The sequence below is a fragment of the Parasteatoda tepidariorum genome, chromosome 6 (assembly GCF_982258835.1).
Source record: "Parasteatoda tepidariorum strain Cologne lab strain chromosome 6, Ptep-v5.0, whole genome shotgun sequence".
Lineage (NCBI taxonomy): Eukaryota > Metazoa > Arthropoda > Arachnida > Araneae > Theridiidae > Parasteatoda > Parasteatoda tepidariorum.
The window spans coordinates 108,144,191-108,161,844 of record NC_141760.1 but is presented as its reverse complement, the minus strand read 5'-3'; the positions used below and the strand labels follow the sequence as shown (position 1 = coordinate 108,161,844).

Below are 17,654 nucleotides of genomic sequence, written 5' to 3'. Positions count from 1 at the left end.
GTATTTTTTTAATATAATGGCCAAGAAAGTTTTTTTGAACTATGTTTACGAACGGAAATAATGTGTTAATTACGTAAAGTTTGAAAGCTAATAACCAGAAAAAGTCTAACTTATTTTTACAAAGAGAAAGATGCAAAGTTATCATAATATTTTTGCTTGTGATCTCCGAGATCTGTGGACACAGTAACGTCATGAGGAGGGAAATCGTAACTTCAGCTCTAAGAGCGTAGTCATAGCCTATAGTAGCCGTAGTCAGGGACTAATATAGCCGTAGTCGTAGCCTATATTAGTCCCTGAGCGTAGTGAACTAGCCCTTCTATTCTCTTTAGCCCTGCCTTAGACCTGTCCCCCTCTCCTCAAAAGGCAATATCTCTTTTATGTGCAGTATCCCCCTTGTCCACACTTCAATATCTTCTTTTAGAATGCTATCTAAAATAATAGCTTAATAGAATTAAGGGAGCTTAAAAGTAAACCTTAAAAGAATTATACTTTAACTGTAGACTAACCTTTCTAACAGATGAGAACATTAAATAATCTCTTTCACACAATAAACTAAGCTCTTCGCGTATGGATCACAGTTTAATTAAATAAAAACGTAATCTTTATTTAAAAAATGAATCCATAATAACTGCGTAGTTAAATGCCTTTATGAAACCGAAAAATCATTCAAATTAATAAATATTTTGGGATCTTAGTACATCTTTATCCGGTCTTATGATTCCATCCTACTGTGCAAATTCTAACAAAGAAGTCTGGGTATTGTAGATCACATGACATGAAAGAAATAATAACTATATGCTACACGTTCAAAAGGTAGCGTACTTGTTTTTTTTGAAAATGACGTAGAATTTATCCCCAGGAGCTTCTGCTCCATGTATATTAATTGTAAATAGATTTTCTTTACTCTTTTCCTTCCTCAATAAATGCTTAGTAAAAATTATTATGGTAGTATCATACTAAAAAAGAATATATATATATATATATATATATATATATATATATATATATATATATATATCAGGGTGCGTAGCCAAATCTTTGAATCAAAAATAAGCACTTTTTAAAAACTTTTCAAGCACTCAAAAAATTCATATTCAATCAGTGATATCATTGAAAAACAAAAACTTTTTATAAACAGTTTTAGCGTTAAAAAAAACCCCAAAAAGAAACAGACGTAAATCGAAACAATCAGTACTTTCCCACATCATCGAGTGAATTCAACTTGACCTTAATCTCAGAACAAAAGTACACGCACCCCCTACGTCAAAAAAGTGTTAGAAGTAAAATAAAATAAACAATAATAAAATTAAAAAGAAAAACATTTCATAAGGATCTGATATTCTCCATCCGAATTGGAGCACTCGGGTTTCGGTTTCAAGTGTGCGTGCATGTGCAAGTCATAACGTGGGTACGACTACGACATGAAGTCCGCGTGAATGATTACGCAGCAAACACCCCATTTTTCGTGAAATGCATGGGATCCACCAGATATCACTGAAGGGGAAAAAAATTATTCGGGAAAAAAAAGCACCTTTTAAAAACGCCAGCTGAAAAATGCACCTTTAAAGGCTTTTAAAAACGAAATCCCCAAGAAAGCACCTGTAAGTACTTTTTACAAACGCTACGCACCCTGTATATATATATATATATATATATATAATGAAAAACATTAAGATAAAAGCTCTACGATAATAAAACATTCCTAATGCATAAGGAATGAAGCAAAAAAATAAGCATTAAATGCAACACTACTATAAGAAGGAAGGAAAAAGCTTTCTTTAATCGAAACAAATAGCTCTTAGAGGAATAGAATTTTTATTTTTAGAATGATTAGAAAAGTAGTCAGAATTCGTTTTACATCACACTGATATTTCTTTTCAGTACAGAGAGGGTGGGGCGAATAAAAACGTATGGCTTTTAGAACCACACAAGTTCTGTCATCTTAACAGTTTTGTTGATTCAAAAGACTAATCCGACTCCACCCAATTTTTTCGAAACAGTGGGTGTTGAATGGAAATATATATATTTCAAAAATTATTTATCGATAAGAGCTGTTCCGAGAAACAATGAAAATCAGACGATTTCGATTGCTGATGGAATGGAATCCATAACTCGAAAATAGTTTCTTTCTAAAATCATATGAATTAAAGGTGGAATAAATAAAGCTAAATTTTCAAAACATTTATCGCATTTTTCTATAGTTCATCCTTTTAAGATTATTGCACAAAAATAATTAAATTTAAAACGTCGTTGAAAAGCAGACCCATTTTGAGTTTACGACCAGCAATGTTCAACTCCTTAGCCTAGTAATTTCAAACCCAGCCCAGGAAACAAGGGGACCCCGGGATCAAGTAAGGGGGAAAATTTGCCCCGATTTTTTTTATAGAACTAACCGCATTTGCGTTATTATCAAAGGAAAACCATAAAAACCTCCAACCGTTAGCCTGATGGCAAGTGCCAATGAGTACGTGTACCAATGTAGATATTTTTCGTCAGCACTATGGTCTGTTTGAGCTGGGTGCGAATTCATATAGACCAGTAATCGCTAGAATTCGAACCCGGGTCACCTCATTGGAATGCGAGCTCTTTATTGTAGGAAGCATTCAGAAAAATTTGTAAAAAAAAAACGAATACAAATAACAAAACATTTTTAAATTATTCAAAACAACAATTATTTAATAATTACTTTCGTTAAAGTATTAACGCTTCACGGTAAAGAGAACTAAAGTGTCATTAGAGAGGATGGGGAGGTGGCCACATTTATGTTTCATAGAAATGTTCTAATTAGTTTCCACGAAAGTTCCTTGACCATTATAGGCGGTGGTCATTCAGAATCGAATATTGATCGGACAAGCAAACTGTTGGGCGTGGAATTGGGGGACAAGATAATCAACTCACTTAAATAATAATCACCGCTGGTCATTACATGATAAGACTAAAGTCAGAACACTTACAGGAAATTTGTGTATTATGGCAGAAAAACGCCTATTGGCTGCAAAATATTTGGCGAGAATGAATCGTCTCAAAGAAGAAAGGAATATTTTAAAGGATAAACATACTAAAGGGTAGATATTATCGACTGCATGAAATAAACAGCATCAAATTTTATTTTATTTCATAACCGTCGTTGAACAGCCGATTTAATTTTGGATTTAGAACTACCAGTGTTCAACTCCGTAACCTTGCAATTTTGAACACTAACCAGAAGACATGGGAACTCTAGGATCAAGTATTGGGGCAAACTAGACTTTTTTCATAGAACTAACCAGGATTTACGTTACATAGAGGGAAAAAAACTTCCCATGGTTAGCCTGACTACAAAGGGACTCTAACCCATGATCTGTCTTAGGGGATGAGGATATTTTAAGTCAGCACTGCGGTCGGTACGAGCCGGATGCGGAATTCATATAAACCAGCCATCGCTGAGATTCGAACCCGGTTCACCTCATTGGAAGGCGAATGCTCTATCCCCTGAGCCATCGCGGTCGCCGACAGATTTAACTCACACCAGTCACCATATACTACAGGGCCGGGTGGATTCGAACTCCCGTTCTCACAAGCGTGAGTCCGGCGCCCTGCTAACCTGGATATCCCGGTTAAAGATTTGTTGTTGTTGTAGTTCATTTACGTCGCACTAGAGCTGCACAATGGGCTATTGGCGACAGTCTGGGAAACATTCCTGAGGATGATCCGAAGACATGCCATCACAATTTTGATCCTCTGCAGAGGGGATGGCACCCCCGCTTCGGTAGCCCGACGACCTGCGCGTGAAGTCGAGCACTTTACGGTAGCACAGTTTAACGAGGACCAATACCGCACACCCTCGGTCCATACGCAGACTGATCCAAGTGGGTCACCCACTCGCACACTGACCGCAGCCAGTGATGCTTGACTTCGGTGATCTGCTGGGAACCGTGTCTTAATGATCAGTCCACTGCGGGACCCCGGTCGAAGAAACTAAATACCTAACATATATATATTTCGCTGTACTCCTTTTGGTAAATGTTTGACTAGCATTTATATGTTTTGTATTTCTTTTAGTTTATTTTAAACTAACTACAAAACATTTATACATTTTTTGTCGAATTTCTTTTATCTTTTCAATGCAGCTATTGTTTGAGGATTCAATCTTCAACAAATGAAAAGGGGGGAAAAAATTCAACTGGTCAATTCTTTTTGCACAATCTGAAAGTACGATGTAATTAAAAGCTGTGTAGATCTTGTATGAGTTAATAAATTACGCTACAAAAAGTTTTAAAAACATTCTTGTATGTTCGATATACTATTGAATATTTCATGTTGAAATAATAGTAATTTAAAAAAAAAATAAATTATTCGGGAACTGCCGATCAATAACAGCGATGATAAATCGGTTAATAAGTGATTTAGAAAAGAGCAGCATGCTCGCAAGAATCAGATTAAAAGTGTAAATGGGAGCATTCCCCCCCCCCATTTTTTCCCTTTTTAGAAGCAATTAGTTATTCGGTATAGAATATGGATGAAAACGTGAAAGAAAGAATGAAAAAAGAGAGAGAAAATCAAAGAAAAAAGGGAGAAAACCTACAACTTACGTCGTTAATTTGAAAATCCAAAAAGACACTTAGGAATTTTAGATAATAACCATAATGAAATATTCATTCTCCCTAATTGAAAAACTACTTATTTTAATGGAAATTTAATAGCACTATTTCATGCGTCTCAATAAAAATTAGGGAATTTTGTAGGGAGATTATATTTAAAAAACAAAATTGAAATTTATTACATTTTCAAACACAAGTTAACACTTACCATTTAAAAAAAAATTCCAGAAGCGGTTATGTATTTTTTTTTCAATTAAAAGGCTTTAATTCCCTAGAATTATTTACAGGTTCTTTATATGAAGAAAAGTTTTTTTTATCACGAAAATTTTTTTTAATAAACATAAACGTCTATTTTAAACTAGAATTTCAAACATATTCAAAATTATTAAATTAAAATTTGGAATTATATTAACACATTTGTATTTGAGTGATAAAAAATAACTTTCTGATAAGAAAATATATAAACTTTTTTTTGGTGAAATCAAGGAATTAAATTTGCAAATAAATGTTTCTTAGAATTAGAAAGAAAAAAAGAAAACTGGTATCCACATAATGCTTTTAAAAATAATGAGGATTTCTAACTTTCATCATTTAGTAATCTTTGCCTTCAGCACTAAAACAAAAGTTTCAAAATAAATACGGTAGCATTCAATTTTATTCTTTTAACTTTTGAGTCCCACTTTTCCTGCGATGATAGTGTACTTAAAACCATCGCTAATTAACCACAAGTTAAAAATCTTAACTTACTAAAAAACTTACCACAAATTAAAGTAAAGCTAATTATTTATATGTCCCAATCTATAACAAAGAAAAGTTCGTCTCTCTCCTTCATTTAGGCCGTTCAAATATTACGTACTGTTTGTCTATGGCCAGAACTCCCCCCGCAACAAAATCTGAAGCCGTCTGCTGTTATGGAAACAAGAATAGCACATTTATAGGAGGGTAGCTTCTCTTCACTCTAGGGCTAACCTAGAAAAATGATTCCCTTTCTCTCGCCAACACGAGCCAAATCCAGTCCTAAATAAAGATCCAACTTCCCTACTTGAAATAGTTATACCTCGTTACCATAGTCACCGACACGGGTCCAGACGAATGACTTGGGGAGTTCTTACTTTAAACAAACTATAAGCACCAAACGAGTGAGCGGTTTATTTATTTTTGCTGACAACGGCAGAAAGTAAAAAAAAATGCTTACATCAGAATCCTCTCATTTTCACATCTTTCTTAAAATACAAAAATGTAAAAAAAAAAAAAAAAAGAATTCCTTGAAGAGTGGTGTTTGACGACAAAACGGATTCGTGAAGAATATGCCCTATCTGGCAAAAAGTATGAGGACACCCAGTGTTATGAACTAAGAGCGTCCTAATACACATATTTAATGGTTTAATACGCTATTATGTTGGTCCCCTTTTTGCATAGATGACAACCTGCACACGTCTTGGGAAGACGTGTTTTTGTGTCCACCCGTTTTTGATACGTGGCCATAGGAATCGACTTCCAGGCTTCCATCACATCTGAAGTGAGTGATTGCAGTGAGGAGGGTCGATTTGGCTGGCTACGTAATCTGCGCTCTAATTCGTCCCAAAGGTGTTCTATGGGTTTTAAATCGGGAATCTGAGAAGTCCAGTCCACACTAGAAGAGAAACGGACCGAAATATTGCCATAGAGTTGGGAGTGCAGTATTGTCCACAATACATCTCAGAGTTCATGTTTCCAACCACAGGAATTAACGGATTAAGGCCAAACCACGAGAAACACCTCCAGACCATTATGCTTCCACCAACATAAAAACCGGGTGTTTGGATACTTTTGGCCGGATAGTGCAGTACCACTCGAATGAATTGAAAAAAATGAGTTTCGTTTAATTTTTTTACTAAATTTTTATCTTTAACAGGGAGCGTAGCCAAATTATACAACAAAAAATAAGCACTTTTCAAACACTCAAAAATATTTTTAAGCATTTTAAAAAAATATCATAGCAAGGCAGGGCTTTAAAGTTTTTGACAATTGACGGTTTTATCTTGTTTTAACCGCCATGTCTAAAAAAAAAAACTTTTAGAATTGTTTTTGACAAGTGTCAAAAATCATGAAATTTTGAATTATGTAAAACGAATGGCGTTTTCATTCGCTATGAACTGACAATACGCCGAAATAGATTTGGGTTGAATTAATTGTGAAAACGTTGAATAGAACAATGTAAACTGTGTCTTTTTGCATAATTCGTAGCGAAAATCAACATGGTAAAGAAAAAAATCTCATTTTGAAAAGGGGGAAATTAAGCACTTTTTAAAAACACCCAATGAAAAAGGCACCTTTAAGAGCTTTTAAAAAACGAAAATCGAAAATAAGCACCTCATAAGCATTTTTTTAAAAATGCTAAGCACCCTGTTTAAGTTTTGTTACAACAACAAAAACCATGCGGATGGGGCTTGAGTTTTGCTTACATTTCAAACAAGGGGAGAGTCGAAAAAAAAAATGTTTGAGTAGTATTTGAAATAGCCCTACGGAACAGTCTGTGTGGGAGGACCAATTTAAGTACTCGATTCTTTTTTAATTACAATAAAAAAATTATAAGAAAGTTGAGAATTCAAGTAAATGTTTTCTTACACTTTTATAGAAAATACATAATCGAGTCTAGTAGATTTTGTTTCATGACCAAAAATTGTCAAGAGATGATTATTATTAAGTTTGTAGTAGAATTAAATTTGTAGAAGTTAAGTTTGATTTTTATCGCATTTGATTTTACTATGATGTGTAAATATAAATCACATTTTTCTGCCATTATTTAATGTTCAGGAAAGGTTAAGTGCAATGCAATGTTCCATTTTACACGCACAGTACAAAAGTTGCATGGCTAATGTACGTTCCTCGCAAACATTATACAAAGCGGAACAGAATATGCATTATACGATGATCCCCACTTAGTGGAAAATCTTTTAGGAGAAAGACGGTAAACGGATTCAAGCGTTTAAATTCTTGCAAATAACATTTGATAGTAAAGAATATCCAGGCTTAAAATATTTAATACAGCATTAACCAAAAAGCCATTACTTTTCGGATCAAATCAAGCGTCAAATTAATCTGTTATGCCCTCTCAGGAGTACAATCCGATAACCAAATTAATTAACAAGTTTAATGCACTCATAACTCGAATTAATTGGATATAAGGTTCAACCTCCAGACTCGCCGCACTTTCTAAAATAATCAAGCTGGAATATTGATAAAGTGAAAAAATAACAATTCGCGAAAACATTCTACCAGTGCTCACCGTAACCGTTTTTTTAAAAAGATTTGTCCACCCCCATTTCTCCTTCGAACAATCGATAAAGGATTTTTATTCGCGCAAAGTCAGCGCGCATATCGCCCAAGAGGTAAGGTATACACACACACACGCTCCTTACCTCCTTAAAGTTTATGGATTACTGAGTTACCTAATGGAAGATCGAAAGGTAACATCACTGGTGTTGTTGATGTTGATTACCCTTAATGCGTTTGGAACATTGGCGTCCAATTATTTGCTAAAATTACGGAAGAATGTAGGGAGATTAAAAACTTTTGAAACATATTTTACGCATGTTTAAATAGTTTTCAGGTAAACGTGTTCAAATTGTAAAAGCCTTGTTCAGTCTCATAAAAGGAACCAAATACCAAACAAACGTTAAGCAGAAGTTTGAGAAACTTCTAAAACTCAGGGTTCCCACTCAAATATGGAAGAAGAAAAAATTCCCTGTACATATATATTATGCACAATATATTAAGAGGAAACACAACAATTACTGTGGAAATACAACAATTACTGCGCTCTTGTTTGAGCTATATTGGGCTAACTACAGTTATTAGTTTTAATTGCTGGAAAAACTTAGAAGAAAAAAAAAAGGAACAGCTGAACATACTTAAGTAAGCTATAGTAAAAGAAATAGTTTAGTATAACTGAAATATCACGTACGTAATCTACCGTAATCCCCTATGGCAGAATGTTTTCGGTCTTACTGCTTCCTTCTTTTTTCCCTAGCATTAATAATATATTATTCCTTAAGATATTTTTAATTATAACAATAACTAATTTAAAGTAACTAATTTAAAGTAACAAAAACGTTGTATTTACAGAAAAAAGTATAGAATAAAAACGTATAAAAAAATTCTTATTGTAAAAGTAATATTTTTTTAAATTCTAACATTATAGGCACTTTCTCGTAGGTGGAAAAATGCCCTAATTATTTCCCCTTTCTAATTTTGTAAATCATTACAAAATTTAAAATTCATAAATAAATTAAACGATAATAATTTAAAATTTGTACATAAATTAAAAATCGTAAAATCCATGTAGTAATTCCAAAATAAAGATCGACGACAAAATCACGCGAATAGGACTAAAATCTTTCTGCAAAAACTCAGTAACGTTCTGCGACAGTTCTGCCACGGGGGCCGTAATCTATGTAAGTATGTACACGTACTCTACGTATGAACTATGTACACGTAATCTATGAGATATTTAAATATCCTATAGAATACGCTTTGAGTGGTCACCATTATTTAAAAAACGAAAATAAGAAACAAAATTTCCTGCATTTTCCTTGTTATTTTAGGTGATTTTTAAATTTCCTGTATTTTCCAGGTTTCCCCTATTGTACCTGCGGGAGTGGCAACCCTGTTAAAATACCGTGGGAAATTTTAAACATCGAAACTGGTAGCACATTTTTGAAATTTATCTCAAATGTCGGTCGTTATTTCGACCAGGGTTGGCAAGTTTTTGACACATGACAGTTTTTACCGGTTTATACCATGGTTTTTACCGTCATGTCAAAAACCCTTCTGTCAAAAACGCCAGAAACTGTCAAAAACCCATAGTTTTGATAAAACTGTATTTTAATTTGAGTTTAACTGCTTAGGATTTAAAATTAATTTATTTTTGGGCAATAAAATTAGAAAAAAAAGTTGTTAAAAGATATTTAAGAGCAGATTTTTGCATTTTCCCAACATGATTATATCAAATCATACTATTTGAAGTAAAATATTAGGATACTAAACAAAATTTTCAACATTTCCAAGCATCATTTTGTTTGGCATATTACATTACTGAAGAATGTCAAGTCATTCCTGACTTAGAGTTTGTTAGTAGTTACAAGTTTTGAAAGTTTTGTTTAGCTTATTTCCAATATTTAAGAAATGCCAAATTTTAAATTCTTCTTTTTAGTTCTTGAATTTATTCATAGTTCCAAGTTTTTTTTTGTTTGTTTATTTATTTATAACAATTAAGAAGTTCAAAATTTTGAATCCTTTGCAAATCAAGCTATAATGATAAATCATTATTTTCTATCACTATCACTATCTTCAATAAGTATGTTACAATATTTCTGTATGAATGTATATCCTTCTATAAGAATACATGTATATAGTAGCAAAATCAATAGCAATCATTTACAACATTCATTTATAAAGGCAATTAAGTGGAAATAATATATTGTCCGCTATATGCCATAAATTAAGGAAAACAGTAGGTTTTTGACGGTTTTTACCGGTAAAAACACGGTTTTTACCACTGTCATGTCAAAAACCAGTTTTTGACTGCAAAAACCCAACCCTGATTTCGACATATACAAAATTTGTATAAACTGCAGTAGAGTCGACGTCTGAAACTTGGTTCCTTTCAGAAAATCAGCAATTTACAGATTACTTTTTTTTAATTAAATAAAAATAAAAAATTCCCTGGATAATCCGATCAATAACAGCGATGATTAAAAGCAATTAATAAGAACTTAATTTAGAAAAGAGCAAAATGCTCGCAAGAATCAAATTAAAAGTGCGCATTTTTTCCCTTTCTAAAAGCAATTAATTATTCAGTATGGAGTAGGGATGAAAACCTGTAGGGAAGAAAGAAAAAAAGTAAGAACTTAACTTTGCCGTTAATTTGAAAATCTAAAAAGAAACATAGGGTTTTAAAATAATAACCATAATAAAATGTCCCTAACTGAAAAATTGGCTATTTTAAGATAAATTTGATAGCACTATTTCATGCGTCTCAATTGAAAATTAGGGAATTTTGTAGGAAGATCGTACTAAAAAAAAAGAAAAAAAATAGAGATTTATCATATCAATTTCAAAAACTAGTTAACATTTATTACATAAAAAAAAGTGGTAATGTATTTATTTATTTTTTTTTAAATAAAGGGTTTTAATCCCTCATGATGATTTTCTAGTTCTTAACACATATCTTAAAATAGTTAATAAACGTTTATTTTGAACTATATTTACAATATTTAAAATTAATAAATTGAAATTTAGAATTAGGTTAACGCAAAATTGTATTTTAGCAATAAAAAATTTATTAAAAGTATATTTATAACTTGATGTTCCTTGGAAATAGTACAAAGACGAAAACAGGTAAAGACATAATGCTTTTTTAAAAGTAATGGGAGTTTTTTAACTTTCATTATTTAGTAATTTTTAAAAATTTAGTAACCTTTGATTTACTAATATTTTTTTAAATTTTTTATTTTCAAACTAACTATTTAAGTACAATAATGGTGAAGAATGCAGAAGTTTGAGAAACTTTTTTCTCCAAAACTATAACCATTTAATTGCTTTTTTTTTCCATATAGGGTTGATTGGGTTCAAGCGATCAAAAAACTGTGCAAATACTTAATACTCTTTAACGGCGAAATTTGGACATTTTGAAATTCACTACTATAATTAAAAAAAAAAAAACACTTAAAACCTTTTCCGCTTATCCCGACAGCTGGTTCTCATTTCATTTGAATATATATTTGAATACCATTTCAAAAAGCTTTCACCAGGGAATTTAAATTTTTTTTTAGTTTACACAGTTTAAATTTCATTTGGATACAAGCACCAGTTCAGACTGAAGAATTTCAAATTTTCCATCTTATGGTGAAATGTCCACTGGTGAAATGTCTGGCAACACCAATTTAACAAATATGTTACAAACTACTAAAAATGCATAATTGCTTTTAAATGTTAGGTTGGTTGGTTGGTGTCGTATCCTCTATTGAATCATATTTCATGGTGTGCTTGAATAGTTTTTGTTATTTCTATGGCATTAAAAGAATATAAATCCTCTTCTGTGGGGTAGTTTAAGAGGTGAAGGCCTGCAGTGACTGCAGGGCAGTTAAAAACATGATATGGTGTCAGTTCCACATTAAGACAGTTGCCACAGTTTTGATATTTTCTAGTCCCATCTGTAGAAATTTTCATGTTTTCATGATGTTTTGTTCTTAGTCTGATGAGAGTAGTGGCTGTCTTCCTATCGATGTCAAGATTAGTTATTTGATCGCGGGCTTTGATTTTTAAAGGGGTGAATAGTCTTGACTTTGCAAAAGCATTTGCATCTGCCAGCGTGGTTGGGATTGAATTTTGATTGAGATCTCTGGCATTTTTAGTCAAGGAATCAGCTATTTCATTGAACTCCAGGTTCACATGGGCGGAAATCCACTGCAAGAAGCATTTTTTCCGGAGACGCTGAAGTTGTCCTAGTTGTTCTTTGATATTCAGGATAAGGCTTGAGGTACCTTTGCTTTCTATTTAACGAACTTTCATTTTACGAATTTCTCTATTTAGCAAATTTTTTCGAGGAATCAAGAACATTTTGGAAATTTCATCGTAAAATAACTTCCAAATAGCGACGTGCATTTTCTATTTAACGAACTTTTCTTAGAGATCCACTTTCCTTATTTTCTAAAATATTTCTGAACATTTCAAACGTATTTTATGGGGGAAATAACCTTGAACTAATTTTCGAAGCCACTGCTTTCTCTAAAAGTTAGTTTAGAGAAAGCAGTAAAATCCCTTTCCCTTTTTGTTTACATTTAAAACGAAAAACTCAGACCAACGGATTTTATCAGTAAGAATGAAGCTTAATAACACATGTGGTAATGTATGTTTAAAATTACTTTTACAATAAATGCAGCTATAATTTGATACATTAATTATTATTTTTTTTTTAGTTGAAAATATATGTAGCATGATAGTGTATGAAGTATGAAAATGCATGTAGCACTGGATAATGTTTCTCTATTCTTGTTTTCCATGCAGATTTCTTTTATGGTTAATATTTATAGAATAAATAGTAGATACTAGTTTACAAGATAAAGGTGCATGCATTGCAATTTTAGTTATGCCTTGTGTTTATGCATTTTTAAGCCTGTTTTGTGTTGTTTAAGTATTTCAAAAGGTGGTTTTCTATTTAACGAATTTTCTATATAACGAACTTATTATCGGCAACTTCGTAAAATAGAGGTCCTACTGTATCTCCTTCACAGAATATTACATGATGATTCATACATGGTATGCCATCCATACAGTCCGTACATAAGGCATGCTGAGTACCAGATTACTCCAATCAGCAAGCAATGCTCTCTGTTGAAAATTTCAAGACACGTTGCACCTAAGTTCATTTGCTGGAGCTCCACCCTCTTTCTCAGCATACAAAAAATTCGATCTTAGAAATCTAATTAATTTTAGATAATAGGTTTACAAATCAATCTCAAAAATATTTTAACATAACATTAATAGAAAAATGGACCCTATTAAGAAAACATTTCACTATTAAGAAAGCATTATACATTTCACTTTCAGAAAGTAAAGATTTAACGGAGACTCTGGAATTTTACATAACAAACTGAAAATGAAAGCCATCAATTCTTTGCTAAAAAAAATGTGTTTTTCAAATCGATAGAGCCATTCATAAGAAAGAAACATCCAGAAAATATACCCAGTTTTCCCACGAGGTTTTTAGAAATCCCTTAAAGGGTATGTTTCGGCTTGAAGTTTTCCAATGAAATACTAAAAAGAGGAAGATTATAGTCCCCCCCCTCTTCCCTTCTGATGTATCTTATTTGATGCAGCGAAATATTCCGGCTGAATGCGAATTTTATTTCGATACTTAAGACATTTTCGAGGTTAAAATAATCTTGACACAAAAGAGACGAGGAGGTTTGCAAGCAGCAAAGTAAAATCAAAAAATAAATTCCACAAAAAGATTGTGGTTTGAGAGAATTTTCTTTTTTAAATGCAAATAAAAGTGGAATTTGCTACCTCAAGCTATGACGTACATTAGGTACACACTCGAGTACGGAATCACTATTTTTCAAATGATACATATGTGACACTTTGTATCATTTGAAAATACATTATATGTATATTTGATTTACATAAATGACATTATCTAATAGCCGATCGCAATGCTCGAATACGCCATCTGGTGAGAAGTCCGGTTCCATGCATTTTGCCCTTCTCCCTTCCCTCTCCTTCTAAGTTGTATAGGAATGTACTACAATATTTTTTCCTTTTCTTAATATTTTTCATTTTTAATTAATAAAAATATTTTTTTTTTAATTTCCATGATGCTTTCTTTTAGAACTATGTTTAATGTAGTTTTCAGTTCCATATAGTTTCCCAACTTTAAAGATTTTAATCTATATGAAAATCAATACAGAAACTGACGTACTTCCCTCTTCTATGACTCTCCACACGCTAATGGTAAAAGCAGGCGAAGTGCTGCCATAGGTAGAGAGTTCTTCTGCTGTAGCCCATTTTGATCGCCTACAGCTACGGTACAACTTTGCTTAAAAGTAAATAAAAATTTGCGCTTGTAGCTTTAAACGACGTTTATAACTCATTAAATACGACCGCTTTTGAAAAATACTGTCATAAAAGTGACGATTTCTTGATTCAAGAAAATTATATGAAATTAAGTGTTTGTACAATATATGTATTCATTTTTGATTTCTGGCTTAGGTTTAATCTTGAAATAATGATAAGTATTGATATCTCGTTTAAAATAAACTATCTCTAAACACATTACGAATAATCTGGTGCATAGATTGAGAAATAAACATGATTCTGGGCATAATAAAAATATTGTTTCAATGTTTTTGGCTAATTCAGCTTGGAAATGTTAAGGGCACGAGAAACATAAGGCAAAACTTCACACCGTCTTTTTGACTGGAACAAGTTTGGAGGGGTTAAGAGGATGTCCCAAAAGTCTCCCAAGATTTGAATTGTGAGCCATTTGTGTTATAAAATGTTGCTTAAGAGGGAAAAAAAGGAGAGCTGATAGTAGTTCAGGAATAAAACAGAGCGTTAAACAAAAGTACAAAGCGTTTCGATTGTAGATTTTAAGCATTTTTGTGTCATTCTTTGATCACCTGATTTTTTTGATTTGGTGACCAAAATTGCAATTCTACACGGACTATTTTTTCTTCTTTCTATTAAGCGTTTTCTCAAGTTTCATGACAAAAAGCCCGCGATCACCAAAGCTGTGTCTTTTCAAAGAAATTCAGCTAAATTTGTGGACAAGTACAGTTGAAAATTTCGTGAAAATCTAGAACGTAAATGACAGCATTACATTTCATTAAAGATTGGTTTCATTCACTCTATGTGTAAAAAATTAAATCGGTTGTAATTTAAATAAAAAGATTTAAAACATATCTATGATAAATATTTCGAAAGAAAAATAATTAACAATTAAGTATATCGAATATTTCGATAAAAAAAAATAATTAACAGTTAAATATGTCAAATATTTTGATAAAATAATAATTAACAATTAAAGTACTGATAAACTTAAGTAACACGCACAAAATTGAAACAAATATTCCTAAATAAATGATGTTTCGAATTCACAGAAGAATGTAACAACTAAGTACACTAAATGGTAAATATCCAATTACTAGGTGAGGAACTAGAAATGCATTTTAATTCCAATGAACATTTTGTCGCAATTCCATTAACACTGCACAATGGGACATTGGAAAGTGTCGTATCAAATCAACAGGAATTGATGATTTAATTGTAAAACAATAAGGTTTATGCTGAACATATCGAATAAAATTGGAGAGTTAATAGAACACGTTAAGAGATATTTTGTGTAAATTTGAAGAATTCAATTAGTTAAGAGATTTAGTTTTAAAATACGAATGACATTTTTACAAACCATCTTTTTAAATTTAAAAAAAAAAATTTAACAAACATTTATACATTTCTGTTTATTATTTAATAGCATAGCTGCCAACATGGATAAGAAAAAGTCCAGTAGATTTTACGAAATAATATAAATTTCAGGATAACTATTCCATCACATTCTAAATATTTTACACATAGTTAATCTTAGGAATTTTTATAGTCATCAAAATAGAAAAATTACAATATTTTCCAGTTATGATTTCACATTAAACATACTTAAAATGTTATGCATTAATGTTTCCTCATAATTTCGAATACTAAAAAGCATTTAATTCATCAAAAGTAGTTAAAAGATTTTTTTTTTAATTAATTTAAAAAGAGAGTTCTGAAAATAAATAAATAAACTGATCTTTTTAGACCAAAAAAAGTTTTGAAACGATTTCTATATATGAGGTTCGCTTCATTGTGTATCGGTAATACGTATTTAAATACGAGGGTTGTAAATTAAATAGTGGCAACTTAATCTTGAAACTCACAGAAGGGCTAGCATGCGCAAATATGATATGGGAGCGGAGAGGTGGCGCTGTTGTCGATGTGTAGAGTGCAAAAAACAGTCGATCTGCTTAGAAGGGTAGTTGTTGCGTGGAATTAAATTGAGGAGTTTTGTTTCCATCGCTCTAAAGCATGTTTTCAAAAGATGATCAGTGGTCGTGGCTTAAAGTCAAGGTTGCCCGTGGCAAAAATGCAACAGAATGCTAACGAGGGTTATTTGAAGCCTGTGGTGCAAATGCTTTACTGTATAGGACAGTAGCACGATAGGTTGAAGCATCTTGTCTTTTTTCGTCATTAAGCCTTTTGAAAACATGCTTTAGAGCGATGGAGATGAAACTCCTCACTTTAACGCCACGCAACAACTATCCTTCTAAGCAGATCGGCTGTTTTTTGCACTCTACACATCGACAACAGCGCCACCTGACCGCTTCCATATCCAATTTGCGCATGCCAACCCTTCTGTGAGTTTCAAGGTCTAGTTGCCACTATTTAATTTACAACCCTCGTATATAAGCTAGCAAGCTATAATCGGTACAAAAATTCTATTTTAATAGGGATTTTTTTCAGGAAACTTATTAAATTTTAGGGAATTTTCTAAAATGTACAAAAACCAGGAGAATTTTAATTAAACCAGTAGAACAGGAGAAACTGGCAAAATCCAGTAGTGTACAGGAAAATCTAGTAGTGTACTGGAAAATCCAGTAGAGTTGGCAGCTATTTAATAGTAAAACGAGAATGTTCATGTCCTGAACATATCAGACAGCGAAAATAAAATTATGCAGAGCACGTTAAAAAAATGTTTTAATAAACATGAAAAATTCTATAATAAATATCTTGAATATCATTTTTAGAAAAACCAGTGATATTTTTTTTCCTCACAAATCATCGTCTTCCACTGAAACGTCCACTTATTTCTGTGCAATGACAAATCGATAACCAATAAACAAAAACTTACCTATATTTGTATGGTTGAGCTTTCTACAAATCCTGGCTTCACGTTCCAATTTTTGAAAATCTAAAATAAATTGAAAACGTTTTAAATAACTGATTCAATTTCGTAACATTTATTGATCAATTTCAATTAGTTATATAAAATTAATCAATAAAAAAAATATTTTTTTCAATTCCTACTATTAGTTCACACTCTTCTTATATCTTGTTCAAATTTTCAATCATTAATAAAATACTTTTTATTCATCCACTCTAGTTCAAATACATTTTTTTTAAAAACTACAGTGAAACCTGCCAAGTTGACCACCCTTGTAAGTTGGGCACCTACATAAGTTGACCTCAATTATCAAGAACGGAATTTTTCGTATATATTATAAAGAAGCAAAACCTCTGTAACTTGACCACATGTCTATCTTGTATGTTGACCACTGAAATAAGTCAATTTTGTCTAGGAGTATTATGAAATTCTATTCTAAAAACCTCATAAGTTGACCAGAAAAAAAATTCAGAAAATTTTCTGTCATTTTGGCAATGTATGTTAAAATTTCACTTGTTTGGTGAAATAGTATAAAAAGCTAATCTAAACCCTTTTCTGAGTTGACCATCAGGGGAACTGTAAGGTGTCAGCTTTTTACCATTTCTTTCATCCGT

General features: G+C 32.0%; 1 protein-coding gene across 4 annotated transcripts in view; it reads right to left on the bottom strand.

Annotated features, from left to right (window-relative positions):
• CaMKII (Calcium/calmodulin-dependent protein kinase II) overlaps positions 1–17,654 on the bottom strand; it is a 130,274-nt gene that overhangs the window by 62,643 nt on the left and 49,977 nt on the right. For all 4 annotated transcript variants that reach the window (XM_043046971.3, XM_043046970.3, XM_043046972.3 and 1 more), the window contains exon 3: positions 17,008–17,067. In XM_043046971.3, the coding sequence (XP_042902905.1) occupies positions 17,008–17,067 (60 nt within the window). The remainder of the gene's footprint in view (positions 1–17,007; positions 17,068–17,654) is intronic.